The 21,577-nt window shown below is 45.9% G+C and overlaps 1 protein-coding gene across 1 annotated transcript in view; it reads left to right on the forward strand.

Moving 5' to 3' along the window:
• SLC18A2 (solute carrier family 18 member A2) overlaps positions 1-21,577 on the forward strand; it is a 39,527-nt gene that overhangs the window by 13,148 nt on the left and 4,802 nt on the right. The window contains exons 6-15 of the mRNA XM_004050162.5: positions 168-260; positions 1,040-1,129; positions 1,242-1,285; positions 1,360-1,420; positions 3,560-3,655; positions 13,651-13,729; positions 13,902-13,953; positions 14,591-14,654; positions 17,010-17,129; positions 17,269-17,402. Of these exons, the coding sequence (XP_004050210.1) occupies positions 168-260; positions 1,040-1,129; positions 1,242-1,285; positions 1,360-1,420; positions 3,560-3,655; positions 13,651-13,729; positions 13,902-13,953; positions 14,591-14,654; positions 17,010-17,129; positions 17,269-17,402 (833 nt within the window). The remainder of the gene's footprint in view (positions 1-167; positions 261-1,039; positions 1,130-1,241; positions 1,286-1,359; positions 1,421-3,559; positions 3,656-13,650; positions 13,730-13,901; positions 13,954-14,590; positions 14,655-17,009; positions 17,130-17,268; positions 17,403-21,577) is intronic.

Here is a 21,577-nt window from a genome sequence, read left to right on the forward strand (position 1 = left end):
TGGAGAAGGCACCCACTTTCCTCTTGGGTTCTGCTTGGTCTTACATTTTAGTGAATCTGACAGGTTTGGGAAGATCACTAGGCTGGCTGGAGAGGGAAGGCGAGTCACGCATTATGCTTTTGCTGTTCCCCGGAGCTGGCCTGTTGACTATTTCTTTCCCTGTGTAGGGATGGGCATGCTTGCCAGTGTCTACACAGATGATGAAGAGAGAGGCAACGTCATGGGAATCGCCTTGGGAGGCCTGGCCATGGGGGTCTTAGGTGGGTAAGGCCCCTGTGTAGGCAAACTGGCAAGAGGGGCCTGCCTGGTGCTGGACAGCGGCAGTCCTCGCCCCGTGACCCTGGCGAAGTTTGCACTGACACAGAGGTCCCCTTTTTATTTTTTTCCTTTCCTGCTTTCATGGAGACTTTGAAAAATGGGAGGAAGATCCCTGAGCTGGGGGTGGAGGGGATCAGGACTTCCCCTGCCTCTGCCCCAAACCTCCCTGGGCCCAGATGGAAAACCAAAGGTTAAACAGGATGGTCTGCCAGACCCTTTCCTCGGGAACATTCAGTGAATTGTGATCACGGAGAACCTTGCTTTCTGGGTCTGCCTCCCCCAGCTGCCCTGGCTGACTTCCCAGACCAGGGGACAAACATCTTCCCTGAGAGGGATTCAGAGCCTTTTCCTTCCTCTTCCAATTTCCCACCTGCTTCCAGGAGCCTGCAGCCTTGCCTGCGCTGATGTACAAGGAGCGAAGTCTCTGTTTACACATTTTCCTGTGCAGTGGAAGCAGCCCAGCCCTGGGCCTGGATCTTGTTTCTCTCGGGCCTTTGCTTTCAGGGTGACCTTTATAGACTCTTGCCCATTTCTTAGGAAAAGCCACTTGGAGGAAATTGCCAAGACAACTGAACTCTAACTGAACAGAACAATAGGGCAGCCACCCCAAAGCCTTATTGGAACAAAGTAGAGAGAGAAACACAAGAGTCAGATAGATGGTTCTAGTACAGGGAGAGGACATGTGTCCCAGGGGTGGTGTCCCCACTTTCTCTCCCTGCAGTGGGCCCCCCCTTCGGGAGTGTGCTCTATGAGTTTGTGGGGAAGACGGCTCCGTTCCTGGTGCTGGCCGCCCTGGTACTCTTGGATGGAGGTGAGTGAGTCCACGTGGGCGCCATGCCATGACCTTGGCATCGTGCTGGCACGCGCTTGGGCCACACCTGCTTTCTGAAGAGGGGCTTGTCTTTTTTATTTTTATTTTTTAGCTATTCAGCTCTTTGTGCTCCAGCCGTCCCGGGTGCAGCCAGAGGTAAGCGGCTGGGAATGAGGGCCCTGGGGGAGGGGGCATGGTGCTGCTTCTGACCCGTGCTTTTTTCTTGACAGAGTCAGAAGGGGACACCCCTAACCACGCTGCTGAAGGACCCGTACATCCTCATTGCTGCAGGTGGGGCTCTGTGGGTCTTCTGAGTCAGGGGAATGCGAGGTGATGGCCGCATGCTGGAGGCAGGGGTGGATGGCCAGGGCTGATTTTCATTTTGCTGCTAGAAATGTTGGGCTATATAAAAAAACAGAAAAGGCAAAGAGGCTACAAGTCAAAGGAAATGGTTTTCTTCCGCCATTGCTTTCTGACACTCAGCCAAGGCCCTTTTTGTCTCATTTGGGGAAAATCAAAATGGCGTATGCTGGGCTCTGCAGAGCTGCCTGGGTCCTGGGGATGCCCGGTTGGGTTTGTTTGGAGCTAAGCTTGCCCACTGTGTTTGTATGGAAGGCCATCATTGTTTGGCCTTGAACTTTCCGGAAGGAGTCCTTGGCCTCAAGGCAAGGGTCCCCGGTGGGCAGTCTGACTCACCTTGGCATATATGAATAGAAACTGACAGCAGAGCCCCACAGGGACCAGAGGGGCTCCCTTCTTGCAGAGAGCATCCCTGCCGAGCAGCAGGGAGGCCGTTCAAACACCCTTTGGCTAAAGGGCATGCTTTGGCCTAGAGGGGCTAAAAGAAAGCACTGGGGTTTTGTGACTCTTGGGAAGGATAATGGTCTGCATCTATCCAAGGGACTGTTCCCCAAGACTGTCCCAGTGGTAGGAGGCTGCCTGCTTTGCCAGGCCTCGGGCTGCCTAACCAGGGACCAGCCTTGTGTAGGTGTTGCTGGGCCTCAGTACCAAGGTAAGCAGACCCTTGGGGTCAGGCCAGGAGAAGGTCTGGCTGCGCGCTGATGTGTTGGTCTCTGGGGCAGCCCGCACTGTAGCACTGGACCCAGTTAGGGTTAGACGTGTCTCAGCACGGCTCCCTAACACAGGTAGGCTGGAGGGCGCCTGGGAGAACTGGGCACCAGTAGTTAAGTTCAGCCTTTGTCAACCCTCAGGCTGGTTTTGTTTAACCCTTCTGCTGCTGGATTTGATTAGGGCAGCAGGTTTGTAACCCTGGCCAAGACCCTGTCTATCATGCTTGCTGGCCAAAGGGATATGGAGGTGGCATGGTGACTTATTCATGCAGTGACGTCTGCAAGATGCAGGGGGCATCCCAGTGCTCAGATGCTTCTGGAACCCTGGCATCTGAGGTGGGGACGAGGAGGTATGGTGAGGGACGGGGACTCCAGAAATGTGACTCCCTGAACCTTGGGCACGTCTGAGCAGGGCTGTGCAGCCTGGGCCTGTCCTGTCCTGGGCTTCCCTGGAACCTCACTGCCTAGTACCTGCTCACAGGAGACACAAAGATGCTACCCAGCACTCCTGGACTGTCATGGACACTTCCAGACAGCCCGACTGGGGAAGGGAGTTGAGAGCCAAGTGGCTGTCCACTTGAGGGGAGTCCTGCCGTTGATATGCTCCACCTTTAAATGTCATGTCGAATGAACAGACCTTTCTTCACCATATGTGCACCTTCATCATGATTGCACAATATTCTTTGAATTTGTTGTAGCAAATTAGAGGTTCCAAGAGGCACAACACGGGAAGTTCCCAGAACGATGGAGACCAGTTCCGTGGGTCTTTTTCCAGATAGTTCTATATTTACAAAGGGTTCTGGTTAAGAGATCATGAATATTTGCATAGGTGCCCTTATGTACCGCTGAACCCCGACCCCTCCACCTAACGGCATGCCTGTACTGAATGCACCTGATCCTGCTTGGATTTTCTGGCATTTCTAGGTATCATTAGAAATGCCCACGTTTATTGCACAGTAAAACACAGATGCGAGAGCCTCAGGCTGCCCCGAGACTGTGTGTGGTCTGGAAGTGGCCTGATTGCTGGGTGGCCCCAAGCAAGCTACTGCATTAATAAACTGGGCTTCCTTTCTTCATTGATAAAACCATAATTGGGTAGGTTAAACCAAAGGATCTCTAGGGCTGCCTCCAGTCCAAACTTTGTCTCTGGGATTCTAGTTGTTTAAAATGAGGACGATGACGACCATGATGATGATGATTATGATAAACAGCCTTTGCTGTCCCCTTGATATGCGATTTATCCTTTACTTAATGAAAGTAGAAGTTGCGGTTATCTGAGCTGTAGGCGCATGGAGTCTAACTGTGCCTGGAAATGAGAGAGGAGGCAGAAGCCACTACAAAGCTCTTTCCTCCCTTACAGGCTCCATCTGCTTTGCAAACATGGGCATCGCCATGCTGGAGCCAGCCCTGCCCATCTGGATGATGGAGACCATGTGTTCCCGAAAGTGGCAGCTGGGTAAGGACTGGGGTGGGCTCTTCTGATTCAAGAGCATTTGTCCCCAGGGCAGCCTTTGTCCCCAGGGCATCCCTGCTGAGTTGCCCTTACCGGGATGATAAAGTGATTGCTTCTGTTTGACTCTTAATGGGGTCATTGCTTAGGGCAGCCTTGGGGTCTGTTTGTTCTCTGGTTTATCCATCATCCCTGAGGGGTGCAGAACTCACACAGACACATCAGATCTGGGCAGAAATGAGAGTAAAAATACAGTCAGCATCTTCCCCTGTTTCTGAACTGGACTAACTGGACAGCCATAAAATTTACATGAAAGAGACTAATAACAAACTAATTGTTAAAAGGATTAATTCTTAAAAAGTATTTTTAATTTTGAAAAGTAATACACGCTTATTATAACAAAATCAAAGTGTGCTGATTGAGGACGTAAAACATTTTTAAATTTCATGCTCATCTTTCTCCCTCCCCCAGCCCATCCCCTGTGATGTTCATTGTTAACAGTTCTATGTCTTTTTTCTAGATGGTTCTGTGTTTACCACCCTATTGCATGAAATGCCTAAAAATCCAACCAAGTGAATTTTGCCATTTACATCACTGTGTGACCTCTTGTTTTTCCTTCATGCAATTTTGTGGCCATGTTTCCGTGTCAGAACACGTAGATTTACTTTTTAAAATTAATTAAATTTTATTTTTTTATCAAAGTTACACATGTACATAATGTGTAAGTCAAAGATAAAAGAATTATAAGGAAAAACAGCTGTCTTTTTCCCACGCCTCTTGATCCCCAAAGCCCTTCAGATTCCATCACCTTCAATGTTTTTAGATCTTTCTTCTGCTGATACCCTTATGTCTCTAAATAATATGTGTACACCCCCGACTCTTTTTTTTTTTTTTTTTTTTTTTGAGACAGAGTCTCACTCTGTCACCCAGGCTGGAGTGCAGTGGCACGATCTCCACTCACTGCAACCTCTGCCTCCCGGGTTCAAGCGATTCTCCTGCCTCAGCCTCCCAAGTAGCTGGGATTACAGGCACGTGCCACCACACCTGGCTAATGACACCCCCTTTTTAAAAATTTTCCAATTTCTGACATTGTCCACCAGCTTCCTAATACAGTAGATGGGGATTATTTAATGCCGTTGCAGCGCCACATAGAAGTATCAAACAACCAGCTCACACATTTTCCCACCTTCTGTCCTCCCTGAATAATTGCATTACAGCTTCTTGTTAGACTGGCATTCAGCACTGACATTATTGTGACTGGGTAATTATTGTTCGCAGCTGACTGAGCTATGTAGGGTACTGTGATTAATTTCCTTTCTTTTTGCAAATTTAATTTTCCTGGAGTTAGTCGTTGCCTTGTCCTTTCATTTTCTTAATGTTTTATGTAGTGTTTATGAATATATCCACCAAAATTTCTGGCAAAGATGAAAAATTCTCCAATTGCAGTCAAGTGTTGGCAAACCTGATCTTTCTGTGTATTTGCTCGTTTGTGGATGTCTGTCCTAGGTCTTCGGTCTAGACTTTCCTTCCCCGTCACCCCAGCATCTTCTGTGCCTCTCTTCTGTTTCCTGTATTCCTTGCCCTTGACTGACTTCCTCCTTATTGTAGAGCATAGCCTCCCACAGCTTCCTGAGAGAGTGTGCGTGGCAGGTAAAGGTCTCTGAGGCCCTGCATAGTTGCAAATATTTTACCCTTATCCTACACTTGGTTGACTTTGTCTGCGTGTATAATTCTTGGTTGGAAATCATTTCCCTTGGGAATTTTCGGGCCACTGTTCTGTTGTCTTCTAGCATCCAGGGTTGCTGTGGGGGAGGCCAGTGTTGCCCTCATTCCTGAGCCTCTGTAGGAGCCCGAGGGACCTTTACTTCTTCTCTAGGTTATAAAAGTCCATGTTGATGATTTGCAGTGGGGTCTGTTTTCCTCCTCTGGGATGAACACTCGCTTAATCAGCCCTTTCACTTGGGGAACCCCATGTTACAATTCTGGGGAGACTCTTTGTATTATTACTTTAATGAATCCCCCTATTTTCTCTCCTGTTTTACTCCAGTTGGCTGAGTGTTAGACTCCCTACTTTTATTCTTCTAATTTCTTGTCTTTCCCCTTTTCCACTGAGTTATTCCTGTTCATCTTTTAAACTGCCTATTGAGTTTTTAAAATTGATGCTATCATATCTTAAATCTGAAGAGCCTTTTGTATATACCCTAAGTGTTTTGGGGTTTTTTGATGACGTTGTTATTGCAATAACACCCTCGCACCATGTTCCTGTTTCAGCCTCTTGTGTTGCCCCTGGTTGCCATTCTGGTTAATTTCTGTGGAGAAACTGTCTCCTGCCAGGGTGAAGGCTGGAGTGCTGGGGGTCCCACTGCTCTTAACACAGCCTCTCTGCCTGCTTTCATGTTGACAGCCTCTGCTTTCAGCCCCACCTTCACAGTATCCGAAGCTTCAGTTCCTTTCTGGCTGTGAGGCACAACGGCTCTTGCTTCTTGCTGGCCTCACCATTTGCAGGTGGAAGATTCCAGCATTCTCTGTGGTGTCCTCTGCTCACTTCTTCCTCGTACTGTCCCGTCTCCTCTCCCACTCTGTTTGTCTTCAGGAAGGTATGGGGGCGGAAGAGGGCATGGGCTGTGTGTCTAGAATTTTCTTCTATTCCTTTGCTAGCATTTAAATGGACTTTGAGGTGGGAGTGGAGAAAAACTATAGATTCAGTCTGCCCTGTTTAACTGGAAACCTTTTATTCTTTTTAATGGTTGCATATTGTTTTATTGTTAAAATAAAACAACATATAACTGTTGAAATCCTCAGTCAGTCCCTATTATTGGGCATTTGGGCTCATTTTGTTGCCAGAAAAGGGATCTAAATCCAGACCCCAAGATAAAGTTTTTGGAAATCACTCAGGAAGGAATTCAAGGCACGTCACAGAACACAGTAGAAGAGGCAAGTTTATTAGAAGCAACTCTGTTAGAGCAGGGCGTCCTCAGAAAGCACATCTGGACTTTCTGCTGTTGTAGGAGAGTGTCCTTGTATGTATCTTTAGGCTGTTTCCTTAACTCTAAACATCTCATGACTATGGGTCGTGACTGGCAAGGAATGTGCTTTGCTAGTTTTAAGATGGAGCTGAGCTTAAAATGGTGTAACTTCTGCTTCCCTAACAGTTCCAGTTTTTGCCATTAGAAACCATACGGCAGGCTGGGCTGGTGGCTTATGCCTGTAATCCCAGCACTTTGGGAGGCCGAGGCAGGTGGATTTCTTGAGACCAGGAGTTTGAGACCAGGAGTTCAAGACCAGCGAGATCCTGTCTCTACAAAAACAAAACAAAACAAAACAAAAAACCCAACAACAGCAACAGAAAAATTAGCCAGGAGTAGTGGCGCACACCTGAAGTCCCAGCTACTCGGGAGATTGAGGTGGGAGTATTACCTGAGCCCAGGAGACAGAGTTTTGCTCTTGTTGCCCAGGCTGGAGTGCAATGGCGCGATCTTGGCTGACCGCAATCTCTGCCTCCTGGGTTCAAGCAATTCTCCTGCCTCAGCCTCCTGAGTAGCTGGGATTATAGGCATGCACTACCACACCAGGATAGTTTTGTACTTTTAGTGGAGATGAGGTTTCTCCATGTTGGTCAGGCTGGTCTCAAACTCCCGACCTCAGGTGATCCACCCGCCTCGGCCTCCCAAAGTGCTGGGATTACAGGCGTGAGCCACCGCGCCCGGCCCTCACTTTAATTTATTTTTACAAACTCTTTTTTTTTTGAGACAGAGTCTCCCTTTGTTGCCCAGGCTGGAGTGCAGTGGCGCACTCTCGGTTCACTGCAACCTCCGCCTCCTGGGTTCAAGTGATTCTCGTGGCCTCAGCCTTGCCAGTAGCTAGGACTATAGGTGGGTGCCATGTGCCAGGCTAGTCTCAAACTCCTGACCTCAGGTGATCCACCTGCCTTGGCCTCCCAGATTGTTGGGATTACAGGTGTGAGCCACCACACCCAGCCACAAATTCTTTATGAGTGAAATTGAGCATGTTTTCATATGCGATTAGCCATGTGTATTTCTTTTACTATGAATTTCTTATGAATATACTCTGACCATTTTTCTATAAAGTTATTTGTCCTTATTGATTTTATGTGTTCTTTATGTATTAAGATAATAATCTATTGCCACATGTTTTATCGATATTGCACTCAAATTGTTCTATGTCTTTTGACTTTATGGATTTTTCTTGAATGGATTTTTTTTTTAGCCACTCAAGTATTTAAAATGCCACTAGTCAGGTTTAGCAGGCTTCCCTTTAATGTCATTGTCGTATCAAGTCAAGCTCAGAAAGGCCTTTCCCATGCCAAGATTATCTTTTTAATCACCCGTGTTTTCCCTTAATACATTTTTTATTTGTTTTTTACATTAAAATCTTGAACCTATATGGAATTTATTTTGTCCCAAGGCATGTGTAGGAACCTAGTAGTTTTGTTCCCTGTATGGCCAGCCAGTTGTCCTAGGACCATTTCTGAAGTAGTGGATCTGATTCTTCCCATCCTCATCTTTTTCTCAAGGACCACAAGCTCTTGGCTGTCTTTCTGGATTCCCTCTTTCATCCCATTGATCCACTTGCCATTCCTGTTTAGTTACTGTAGCTTTAGAATGTGGTTGCATATCTGGAAGGCTAGTCCTCCCCTACACACCTTCTTTTTTAAGAATTTATTGACAGTCCTTCCTAGAGATTTATATTCTTTTTATAGTTCTTTCAAGGTACGTGTGGATAGCTTCAGATGGAGACTCTCAGCTCTGAATCAAGCAGACATTTTCAATGTCCCCAACCCTTCTTCAGGTGACCTTATTCTCTCATAGGCATCCAGCCCTGGGGAAGGGGGGTGTCTTACCAGAAGCTGCCCCCTGGCTTAGACTTTCCCTGTTCTGCCTGCCTCCCTGCAGTTGGCCTGGCCTGAGTACCAGTGTCTTTGGAATCTGCAGAGTTGCTATGCTGTCTCATCGAACAATACCTAAAAAGTCCCAAATGGCCGGGGGAGAGGGGGTGAGGATGGAGAGAAACTGCTAATGGGGTGTGAGGTTTCTTTGTGGGATGGTGACAATGTTCTGTAATCAGATGGTGATGATGGTTGCACAACTCTGTGAATACACTAAACATCACTGAACGATGCAGTGTCAAAGGGTGAATTTTGTTTTTTTTTTTTGAGACGGAGTCTCAGTCTGTTGCCCAGGCTGGAGTGCAGTGGCACGATCTCAGCTCACTGCAACCTCTGCCACTCGGGTTCAAGCAATTCTCCTGCCTCAGCCTCCTGAGTAGCTGGGATTACAGGTGCCTACCACTGTACCTGGCTAATTTTGTATTTTTAGTAGAGACAGGGTTTCACTATCTTGGCCAGGCTGGTCTTGAACTCCTGACTTCGTGATCCCCCCGCCTCAGCCTCCCGAAGTGCTGGGATTACAGGCGTGAGCCACCGCATCCTGCCCAAAGGGTGAATTTTAAACCATGTGAATTGTGTCATAAAACAAAACCCAAACCAAGCCTGACATCAGAAGAGGTATTCAGTGAAGGAGGAAGGATTCTTGGAACTAAACAAGAATGTTTCTTAGGCAGAAAATTTAGCTCTGAACTCCCTAGCAGCCAAGATGAAAGTGGAGGCCCAAGGACCTTCAGAGCTCCTAAAGAGGCGTGCCGCTTGGCAGGAGGCGTGGACTTGGATCTGACACCGAGTCAGCAAACAGCAGATGAGAAGACACCCTCCAGCCTTGTTGCTCATACCCGCTGCTGACACTGGAGAGGCTGTTTCCCAGCTTTTCTTCCCTCTGGCCCTTGAGGTGATGTGGATCTCTCGGTGTTTTCAGGAGGCGCCCGCTGTCCAAGTGGGGTGTGCACTGCTGAGTTGAGCTGCTGTGTTGACTTTGCATGCACTCTTGAGCTGAGAAGCTCTTATTTGTTTATTTATTTTTAGAGACAGGGTCTCGTCCTGTTGCCCAGGCTGGAGTGCTCTGGTGTAATCTTGGCTCACTGTAGCCTCAACCTCCTGGGCTCAAGCTGTCCTCCTGCCTCAGCCTCTCAAAGTATTGGGATTACAGGCGTGAACTGGGTCTCCCGGCCACCTAGCTGAGCTCTCATCCTCTTTGAATGTGTCCTGACCATGTGCAGGACACTTAAGATGTTTTGTGCTCATCCTCTTCAGACAAAGCCTGAGGCTTTCTTTATAAAATCTTTAAAGTCAGCCAGAAGCCATGGGCCATCAGGGGCAGATAGCAGAGTGCAGGCTGCCTGGATCTCATCAGATTGCTGTGTGGGGCTTATCACCGGCGCCAGACGTTCACTCAACCAGCTTGCTGCACATTTCCACCACCGAGGTTCCTCCTTTCATTTGCCCCAGAGATAGACATGTCTGTCTTTAAGAGAATCGGGTTTCTCTACCTGCCTCCTGTGTCACAGCACCAGCAGGAGGGGAAATACCCCACCTTCCCTAGTTCTCTGTAGCTTTCAGCCCATGGCTCCCTGACCCTGGAGATGGGGTACTGTGAGTGAAGCAGTGCGGAGGACCCAGTGCTGAGGGCGGGGAGCTGCCCCTGCAGCCCAGCCTCTGGTGTTCAGGAATCTTCTCTGAGCTCGCTCCAGTCCAGGGTGAAAGGGAGGCTGTTCTGCCTTTATGCTTCCCTTCACTGTTTCTGGAGAAAGACTATGATATTTGAAGTCAGGGCAAACAATCTTATTAGCTGCATGGGTGACACAGGATTGCTCTTGCTGAAGGCATTGTTTTTGGCCACATTTTTTAGGGGTAGTAAAGATGGCAGCCCACCCATCTTCCACGTGGCTCCCTTGCCAGCCTGCCCCCCAAATTCCTCATCTGCCACTTGAGGGGAAGCCCTGGGCTTGAGTGGGTGGAGAAAGAATGATTTCATGGCGTTTTCTCTATATCTGAGTTCTAGGTCAGATGGCCTCTCTGGACACCTTGAGACATAGGGACTTACAGTTTGGGGTGAGGCCTACAAGCCCCCAAAGGGAAACTGAAGCCCTGGACAACAGGCCCTAAACAAGGATGGAGGCACACTCTTGTCTTCTGGTTCTTCTAGCCCCTTTGTATTTAATGAGCCGTGGGGATGCAAAGTGGGACGGAGGGTAGGACACGGGCCTGTACCAGAAGACAAGAGGGACTGCCAGCCTTCTGTGGCTCTGGGGTGTGAGGACTTAGGATCCTCCTAAGCCTGCCATAGGACAGGGCAGACCATTGCCCCTATTCTGGTTCTAGGCCGAGCCCTTGGCCTTTAGGGAGGGTCATCTTGAGCTTGGAGGAAACCCAAGGTCTCATTTCCACCTTTGCTTCCGGGGCTGGATGGCCAGCTCAGCTCCCCGCAGGCTTCGTGATGACCAGAGCCCCTCCCTCAGTGGCTGGCCAAGGCCGTGGCTGAAGCCAGATTGTACCAAAATCACAAGGGGTGGTAGAAGATCTCCCTTTGGTGAACTTTCTGGTGTGAGCAGAGATGCATGAAGAGTGTTGCCCCGCAGAAGGGAGGGTTCCTGCCATGGCCCAGGGCACTGTTGCAGGCCAGTCCCAGCCAACACTTTTCTCAGAGTCGGGAGAAGCCCTAGAAAGAATTCTTGCTGAGGCTGGGTGCGTGGCTCATGCCTGTAATCCTAGCACTTTGGGAGGCTGAGGCAGGTGGATCACTTGAGCCCAAGAGGCGGAGGTTGTACTAAGCCGAGATCGTGCCATTGCACTCCAGCCTAGGCAACAGAGCCACTGACATTCTGCCTCTATTGAGACTCCACCTCAAAAAACAAACAGGATCTTCCAATACTGGAACTGCAGTCCCTCGGGGGAGTGAATGGCCACAGAGAGTGGCGTCTGCCTTCTAGATGGAGTCTGGGCCCTCTGGGTCACCACAGATCTCTCTGTGCTCCATTTTTCATTTTCTTTCTCTGACACTGAGGCTGAATGTCAGTGGTTCTTTATCATGGTATCTGCACTGTTATTTTTGCTTGCAATTTGCTTGTTTTATTCATTTATACCTACCTGGCCCTTGGGGATTCTTATCATGAGACAAAGGTTGTCATGATATCTTACTATCCGGACTAACAGTCCCTAGAGCTGGTAGGAAGTCCTACGACACAGCTTTTGAGGCCAGGTTTATATACCATCTGCTCTGCGGAGCTTGGCCAGACGCAGTTCCAGGTCCCCAGAGCATGACACCTGTGTTTTTGTTATGTTCCTTACTTGGCCAGGTCACAGTTTAAACGTCGTCTGCTCCTTTCCTTCAAAACACTTGCGTCAGGACAAGAATCACGTTGTCATTGTCTTTGCTGCAGGCCACTGCTGTGCTGGGCACGTGGCTGTCAGTAAATGTTTGCTCAATCAGATTACACTGAACAATTATTTGACCACCACATATTGCTAAGCATGACAGAAATAATTCTCTGGAAAATGAAATGAGATTGCTCTTTATTAGTGTTTCCCAGAACCCCCATGTCTAGAATGATCTGGTTTTGGATTTAGCTCATGGAGCCATTTATTTGGAAGTCCCTGCTGTGTTGGAAGACTCAGCCTGTTTCAGGGTTTGATGGTAGACATTCATGCTTTATCCTAAAGAGACAAGATCACACTTGCCCGTGAGTGTGTGGCCAGCTGCCGGGATGAGAAGGACCTCCAGGCCCCATGCATTTTGAGTGTAGCAGGCACTCGGTCATCTGATATCTACCTGCATGTCTCACTTATGCAGTCCTCTGATTGAGAACAAAGTAACTTTTACTATGTGTGGGCAAGGCTTGGAATCAAGTCTGGTATATCTGATTTCAAGGAAAAAATACTAAAATCACTAGGAGTTTGAAAAGCAGTCACTCATAAAGAGATTGTCCTGTGGTTCTGAGGACCACACACAGCTGGATGGATGAGGACCAGACACAGCTGATGTGGACAATTCCTCTGTAGCCAAGCTGGGTCTGATATGGTTAGGCCTTTCTGTTCAATGCGGAGGACACGTTCAAGGCCACTGCTGCCACCACCAGCAGGAAATCACCCTGGGCACATCAGAACCTGGGGGATGCAGGTGTCCTCTATGGGGACAGCAATAAAACTTGGATAGGAGGCCGGACGTGGTGGCTCACGCCTGTAATCCCAGCACTTTGGGAGGCTGAGGCAGGCGGATCACCTGAGGTCAGGAGTTTGAGACCAGCCTGGCCAACATGTTGAAACTCAGTCTCTACTAAAAATACAAAAATTAACCAGGCGTGGTGGCGCATGCCTGTCGTCTCAGCTACTCGGGAGGCTGAGGCAAGAGAATCACTTGAACCTGGGAGGCAGAGGTTGCAGTGAGCCAAGATCGTGCCACTGCACTCCAGCCTGGGTGACAGAGTGAGACTCCATCTCAAAAAAAAAAAAAAAAAAAAAAAAAAAAATCTGACTTGACAACAAAAAATGACCAGGCAGACATTTATGTTTCTGACATAGAAAAATGTTCATAAAGCTAACTGAAACAAGCAGGATAGAGTATAATCCCTTTTTCTTTTTTTGTAAATCAAAACACACATAAATATATTTATATATGTAAATAAACTTACAGGAGAAAATAACTGTGGTGATTATCTGAGTAATGGATGGGGTTTGGGGTAATTTTAACTTTTTTCTTTTTGTTTATCTCACGGTTCCCTAATTCTTTCAATGACTGCGTCTTACTTCTGTCGGATGAAATCACACATAAGGTTGCAGGTGCTGAGCTCCCAGGCAGGAGCTGTTCGTATCGGCCCACGTGTGAAGCCCAGCACCAGCCAGAGATGGAGGCAAGATGAAGCAGTTGATAGAAAAAGGACTTTCATTTCTGGAGTGTCTCAGCAGCTTTGTGTGGAGGATAAGCCACGTGGGTCCAGACCGGATCCGGCAGGCGCCGGATATTAGCTGCTGGGGTGTGGGCCCCGGGGCTTCATTTCATCTGCTGTCATCAACATTGTGGTGTCTACAGTTATTACTTTTTCTAACATATGACTGATATCAGCACTGATAAGGCCTCCTTTTCATAAATTTACAGGCGTTGCCTTCTTGCCAGCTAGTATCTCTTATCTCATTGGAACCAATATTTTTGGGATACTTGCACACAAAATGGGGAGGTAAGATGATATGAAAACAACACTCATTCTGTTACAATAATGTAGTTCTTTCAAAAAATTCTAAGTTGTTTCTGCCTTCGCTGTTACAAGTAATTGTTTTGATTTTCATTGAAAATTTGGACTAGAAAAAAATCAAATGATCATTTCTTGATGGTGCTTTTTCTTTTGGTAGGTGGCTTTGTGCTCTTCTGGGAATGATAATTGTTGGAGTCAGCATTTTATGTGTGAGTAAAAGATGGCATTCGACAAGTGGGAACAATCTGTGAATAAAACTTGCGCTTTGGGCAAGAATCACCAAGAAACATTTTACGTTTGAGTTTGTTGATATTTTATTACAGCTTTCATTTTATTCTAATTTTTTATCATCTTAAAAATGTTTGGACAAGACTTTCCAAGGAGTGTATTTTCATTTTATGTCAGAAATTATTTAAAATGTTTTATTTCACAGTTTAACTTTTCCCCTGCATCATCTTAAGCTTGACAGTGTCTTAAACACTTCAGGACAACCAACCTGAAACAATAGCAAGATGTTTTTCTAGAATAAAATCTCTTCTACCAATGGCCAATATCCATCCCTCATGAGGCCTACTTGTTCTTGTCAAAACTTGAGGGTGGACTAGGCTGATCTTTCACATATGCCGGTGACAAGTTTTTCATGGTGGTCATAAAACTCGTTTCAAGCTTTGACTTTTAAAGATTTAGAGGGTCCGGTTCTTCACAAACCCCACCCTTCTTCCTCCTGTTTTCTTCAGAAGGGAACAGGCATACCACGCCCAGAGAAAACACAAGTTCAAGACTTTCCGAGATGATTTAGAGTTGGATCTCTTGTTATTTTAGCATAACGTTTATTTCCTCTTACAGATTCCATTTGCAAAAAACATTTATGGACTCATAGCTCCGAACTTTGGAGTTGGATTTGCAATTGGTAAGTCACACGAACCTTGTGCCTACATTTAAAACCGCTTCTCCACTAGGAAGGGTTCTTCTTCCTCTGGTAGACTGTAGTTCCTCAACCTAAATTTCCAGAATCTTAGAAGGAGGCTGCAGGCAGCTTAGCTAAATTACAGCCTGTCGATTCTCCGTGTAAAGACACCTGCTTCTATGCACTAGTCATTTATTTCCTGAAAACCAGTATTTTTTAAAAGCTGATATTTACAGAAGGAAACTGATGCTCCACTGCTGGGGCTGGGCAAACAAAGGAATCCCTTGCACAGAGCTCATTTTTGTGGTCTCCTCCCTATGAGCAGGTCTTCTCATGAGGCTGGGGGCAAAGGCTTCACATATGTATTTTGAAGAGGTTTTAGTACAGACAAAGCAGACTAATGTGTTGATGACCGCCTGTGCTGCAGGAATTCCCATGGGCAAGGAGATGGGCTTTTGTAATGTTAAGAATGATAATATGTTAGGAAAAATCTGTCACTATTTTGAGTGAATGGTATACTTTTGTCTCTTATTTATAATATACCAATTGATCATGATAAAAATAAGTGCTTAGTCCACCCCTGTAGAAGCAGGAACGTAACCTTTGAGTGGTACAGTGGCACAGCACGGCTTTCACTAAGGACAGATGGTAGAAGGCTGCTGAGGCTGGGGTAGAACTCAGTATGGTACTCTAGGTCCTTCTCAGGTGACCGTTTGCCTGTCCTCTGCCTTGCCTCCCCTTGTCCTCCACTGTCTGGTTGGCCCATCTTTTTAGGGAGGGTGCTAGTCCTCTGGCGGCTCCCCTTGCCATTCTGCAGGTCTGGCAGAGTTGCAGGTTACTAACTGTACGGCCCCCTGGCCTGCATCCTTTTGGTGCTTTCCTGCTTTGCTGTTTTCTGGTTCACTTGTCCCTCACCACTCAGCACACCTGCATGCCTGACCCACCTCCTGCTAGTCACACCTGGGCCACACGCTTAGACTATGGGTGTTTCCAAGGTGGAGAATAATAGGGGGGACCAGAATGCCCCAGAACTCCAAGGAGTCTGAGAGATCATCTGGCCCTGCTCAGAAATTATGTGTGTGTGTGTATGTATGTTTATGTGTGTGTGTGTGTGTATGCATGTGTATCCATGTATGTGTGTGTTGTGTGTATGAGTGTGTATGTGTGTGTTGTGTGTATGTGTGTGAACTAAAAGAAGCTAAAACACACATGCACACACACATACATACACATACACACATACACAAACACACACACATTTATACACACATACACACAACACACACACACTGACACACGCATACACACACATACACACATACACACATACACCCCCCACATACATACATACACAAATATACATACACACATATGCATACATACATACACATAGATACACATACACATACAAACACCCACCCACATACATATGCACACATACACACACATGCCCACATACATATACACACATACACACCTACACACATACACATACACACACACATACACAAATACAAGTACATACACAAACACATATACACAGACACATACACATGCAAACACATGTACACACATATATACACATACATACACAGATACATATATACATATACATAATACACATAAATACACACATGCATACACACATATACATAGACATACACAGATACATATATACATATACATACATACTCATAAATACACACATATACATACAGACATACACCCCAGCAACAACCACGACCAGCATTAGAATCTCGTCTCTTGAATAGTGGGGAGCAGGTAGCATAAAGATGGTGTGTGTTCAGAGTTCCTGGCTCAGACTCCCTGGCTCAGTGAGTGTGGTCAAGCCTCGCCTCTCTGAGTATTGGTTTCCTCATCTATAAAATGGGGATGCTCATGATTGGCTGCTGTGAGCCAGTGTCTGTGAACACACTGGCAGGGACTCAGAGGTTGGTGCCCTCCCCTCCACATGTGTCAGTGGCAGGCACATGAGGAAAGTTTCTTTCATTGAAATGGTGCTTGCTGCTTCCTAATATGTACAAGTGCTGGGGATATGGGTGAACAAAACCAACAGAAGAGTTGGGCATTTAGCAAAGAATTGAAGAATGAATGACAATTGAGATGATGCTGTGAGAGAACATCTGTATACGAGGGGAACCTGACCTCCTTTGGGGGTCAGAAAAGCCTTCCTTCATTCTTTCTACTCAAAGATTAGTATCACCCCAAGACTTGCAGGTGGTGATGACAGAAGGGGAAGAGCTGGCAGGGTGGTGAGTTTAAGACACACTCCCTGATATTCGGCCCATTTTGGGTTTACATCGTTTTCTATACACTGTGTTCTCTGACTGTCTTCAGGAATGGTGGATTCGTCAATGATGCCTATCATGGGCTACCTCGTAGACCTGCGGCACGTGTCCGTCTATGGGAGTGTGTACGCCATTGCAGATGTGGCATTTTGTATGGGGTATGCTATAGGTAAGGACATTGGCTTTTCATAAGAACATTTTACCTCTATACACAATGGATAACGTCTACTAAAATTATTTAAATCTTTGCATCTTTCAGTCTACAAGACATTTGGAAGAGCTTTATCTAATTCTCTGTTTCCTGAAAGGTCCTTCTGCTGGTGGTGCTATTGCAAAGGCAATTGGATTTCCATGGCTCATGACAATTATTGGGATAATTGATATTCTTTTTGCCCCTCTCTGCTTTTTTCTTCGAAGTCCACCTGCCAAAGAAGAAAAAATGGTAAGAAAAATTTAGGATGCAGTGAGCATTTCTTGATAATTTTAGCATGGCCTTCCTGATAGCTTCCTCATGGTTTCATTCTAAAGCCTCCAAACATAAATGGTGAGAATTCCTTTTTAGTTTGTACCACATAGAGCAGTTACCTCTTTTATTTTTTTATTACTGTGAAAGTTATTTCTTTCAAGCTTATGTTTATAAACTGGGAGAATGAAATTATTTTTGTACATAGATTAGCATCAGTGTTGCTCTTTTGTCGACCAAGTATAAACCTGGAATCATTCAATTTGATTTTCTACAGTTCTCGAAAATCTTGGACACAATCTTTCTGCCTCCTGTACTTATGCCCAAGGTTAGCCATTTGTGGTGCTGTTGCTTTTCTCATAACCCTTACAGCATTCAGTAATAGTTGCTGTCTTGTCTTTACTGTATGTAGGATTTTAGAGATGATTTTACGATTTTTATGGAAAAATCATTGTATATGGACTTTGGAGTATATGTGAACACATAGAACGATTTAATTCATAACTTTATGACCAAAATTATAGCCATAGGCAAGATATAGAGTATAAAGCATCCCTCTTTTGAAAAAGTCCAAATTAATTGATTCAAAATTTGAATTTTGAAATGCATGAGTCATTTTAACCTTTCTAAGGTATTTACCTTACCCAGCAAGGAGAAGCTCAGTGTTTCTGATCATCTTTCTTATCTGGTGTTGCCAGTTTTTAAAACAGCAAATGCTGATAGGTACTTGTCCAGGTGAAAGGAGAGTGTCTTGGATTAAGGATGAATGAGGTGAACAAGAGGACATGCATTTTTGTGTTTGAATAGATGTGAGGTTTGTTTGTAACGTTCTCTTGGAAGTACATCAGAAGGTCTTTCTGACAGTGGAACTGAATGCATCTTAATGCTTTGGCATTTCCTGAACTGCCCTTTGATGCTTTTCCCCAAAAGGAGATTTAAAGACAAACCTTAAAATAAGGTTATGTGCAGCCTGTGTTTGTCTTGGGTGTTTTTTTACATTCATTAATTCATTCCACATATTTTAAAATATATCAAGCTCTGGGCACTGGCCTTGTGCCCTTTATTTTAAATAGGATTTAACTAGATACTTTTGAGTAATGCATGGCCCGTCTGACTCATGGAAAAGGTATGGAAGGTGCTGTGGAAATAACTCAGACAGAAGCCATCCCCTTGTCCTTCCCTCCGCTTGCTTAGATGCTTCCCCAGCTCTGAAAACCACATCACCTTCTCAGACCTCTCTTAGGAGACATCTGCTTTCCAGCTTGGGTGTGTAAATTCCAGATGCATCTTTGCTTGGCTGACCCTAGCATAATACCTTGCCCAAATGGAGTCAGAAAATTCTCGGCACAAATGCAAACTGCCATTCTGTTGCCATGATAACAGTTTAAGGCTGAATGGAGGTTACTCTCAATGTTTTTGACCAAAAAAAGTATATATGTGTGTATATGTGTGTTTGTGTGTGTCTGTGTGTGTGTATAAAATCACCTGCAAATGCTCCTGTAGCCCAGGAAACTGTTTGAAGACTCCTGGGAGATAGTTAGGGCTAGCATGGGCCTGGGAGCCACACTGGCCCCACCATGTAGAGGCTTATGAGTCTTGGTTTCCTCCTCTGTTGCATGGAGAAATGATAACGTCTACCTCATAGGATTGTTGTGAGGATTAAATGAAAGAATCCCAACAGAGTGACTGGCCCTGTGGCTCAAAAAGTGTGTTCCTATTTCCAATATCACCCCACTCTTGCCTGCTTATCTAACTCTCTGGCTTCCCCCGTCAGTCCAGCAATACCTGAATTTTCTCCCTTTTTCCTCCTCTGTGATGTGAGAGTTTCCTTTTGCTATACAGACCCCAAAACTCCTGAATGGGCTCCCCTTGCCAAGCCGACAAACGTCAGTGGCTGTTGTGATGTCCGTTTGTTAACGGCAGCCTGATGGCTTATCTGTGGCCTTGGGGAAATGAATGAGGTCAGAGGATGAGCAGAGAATGTGCTTGCCCAGCCAACTACCACTGTGTTCCGCAGAAGGACTGGCAGAAGGCAGGCCTCAGTACCCCTCCTCTTTCCCCATTTAAACGAATACTTCAGTTCATGTTTTAAAAAAATGCTGAAGGAAGTGGAAGAGACGATCCTGAAAGGCCAAACAGTAAGAATTATAGGTTTCCAGAAAGCCACTTTCACTGCAAGATGTTACAATCCTTAATAAGCACCTAGCAAGATAAATCATTAAAAACTTGAGAAGGTGTGCATCTCGCTGCCCATCAATGATGCCCATAATTGAAGGCATCACGTTGGATGCCATTTGACTGGCCTAATGGTGACATTTGAGAGTGGTGGCCAGCAGCTGCTGCCTACTCATTGTGCAAGCAGAGCAGGAAGCCAGCGGTGGCGGCCGACAGCACCTAATGATAAGGGGGCATGCAGGCAGGACAGCAGTGTGTGAAGGAGGAGGAAGAATCAATGACCATGCAGTTGAGAAACCCCAGAGCAGACAAGTGCTGGCGTTCAGGATGAGCAGTTGCCAAATGCTGGGGGATGTGAGGGCCAGAAGGCATACGACCCTTAGCAAATCATTCTTCCATTAGACAGCATCCTGATAACAAGGTGTTTGGACTTAAGCCGTTTTATATTGTAAGATATAATGCTGTTTTCATGGATCACAAGTGACAGAATCATGAACTAGTTTATAAGCATGTGAGTTTGTCTTCCATTTGGTTTACTGGATTTCTGTTTTTTATAATCAGCATTATCAGTATAGGTGGAGGAAAAAAACTGTTACTCAAGTCCCTCTGCACATACAGGAAATATCAACATTACCATTTGAAGAAAAGTGTGTTATAAGACAGTTACATGGTAGCGCTTCACTCTCAAAATTCCCAGTTGAGAAGAGCTGTGTTGTGGATTTTTTTTTCCCAGGTTGAAGAATTATTTTTAAAGACAAGGCACGCTTCTTAATTTTACTCTTGAAGTTTCTAATTGTTGCCAAGACAAGAAATTAGGTGGTTTGAGGATTGCAGCTTTCTTTTCCTGGATGGCTCTGATAGTTGTTCCATAAAGCCCTTCCAGCAATAGCTCTGTTTTCTGGATGCCATGCGTGGGGCAAGGATGGGGTGGCCGGAGGCTGCTGAGATAGACCACATTCTACATGTTCTAAGTTGTTTATAGAATTTGTCCCTTTGCAGGTATTTAAATAGTGGGTGCAAAACCATCATTGCTTTTCTAGTTATGTTAAAGAGAATAAAACTTTCCTACTCAGAAGGCCCAGTACCTATCAAAATCTCGAAGACTGGCACTCTTATCTTTTAATGCTTTTATGGGTTCACTACCCCAGCTTTGTATTACTTTTACTTTTCATTTGGTCCACCATGTTGGTTTGTTGGTTTGTTTGTACCACTTAGGAGATCCTAACTCATGAAAGGGGCATTTGGAGGGGCTGGGGCTCACCTCTCAGTAAGAGGGCTTTGCTCTGAATTCAAATGCCAATCCTCTCCTATTGATTTTCTCTTTGGTTGAGAGTCGAACACACCTTCCTCACCACAGCAGTGTGTGGAGAGCAGATTTAATTTACCTGCCTGCACTGTGGCCGCCCTACTTGTTCCCCGGGCACCTGACTGACCTGCTTGATGCTGTTCATGCCTTTCTTCATGGCATTTTTGAAACATTACATGCCACCTGGCTTATTTGTGTATAACTTTTTTTTTAAAGTACAATTATTGCACAATAGATCTTTCAAGAGAGGTTTGGAAGCCAGTGAGCTAGGTTTTAAAGGCTACAGAACATTTAAAGGAGGAAAACTTCACCTGAAACAGGCTGCTAATAAATACGTTTTCGGTGAATTGACAAATGCTGGTCAGTTAAGGCTGCATGATGCCAAATAGTCTGACTGAACTGCTTTTCCTGCAGTGCAGTTTTTTGTTGCGTTCATATCATGTGCCCAGTCCTAGGTTCTGGGGTCCTTAAGATGACATATTCCTACATTCAGGTCTAATGTGGATGAGCCAAGAGATGGAAGGCAATTAGGAATAAGGTAGTGATGGCCGTTCTTTATAAGGTGACCTGCCTGCCTGGGGGCCGTGCAAGGATCGAGGCCCCATGCCCTGCATTCCAGTTGGGTGTCCCAACTGGTATCTCACTGTGCCTCCTCAGCAGACCTCTGTGGTGG

The sequence above is a fragment of the Gorilla gorilla genome, chromosome 8 (assembly GCF_029281585.2).
Source record: "Gorilla gorilla gorilla isolate KB3781 chromosome 8, NHGRI_mGorGor1-v2.1_pri, whole genome shotgun sequence".
In the NCBI taxonomy this organism is placed as follows: domain Eukaryota; kingdom Metazoa; phylum Chordata; class Mammalia; order Primates; family Hominidae; genus Gorilla; species Gorilla gorilla.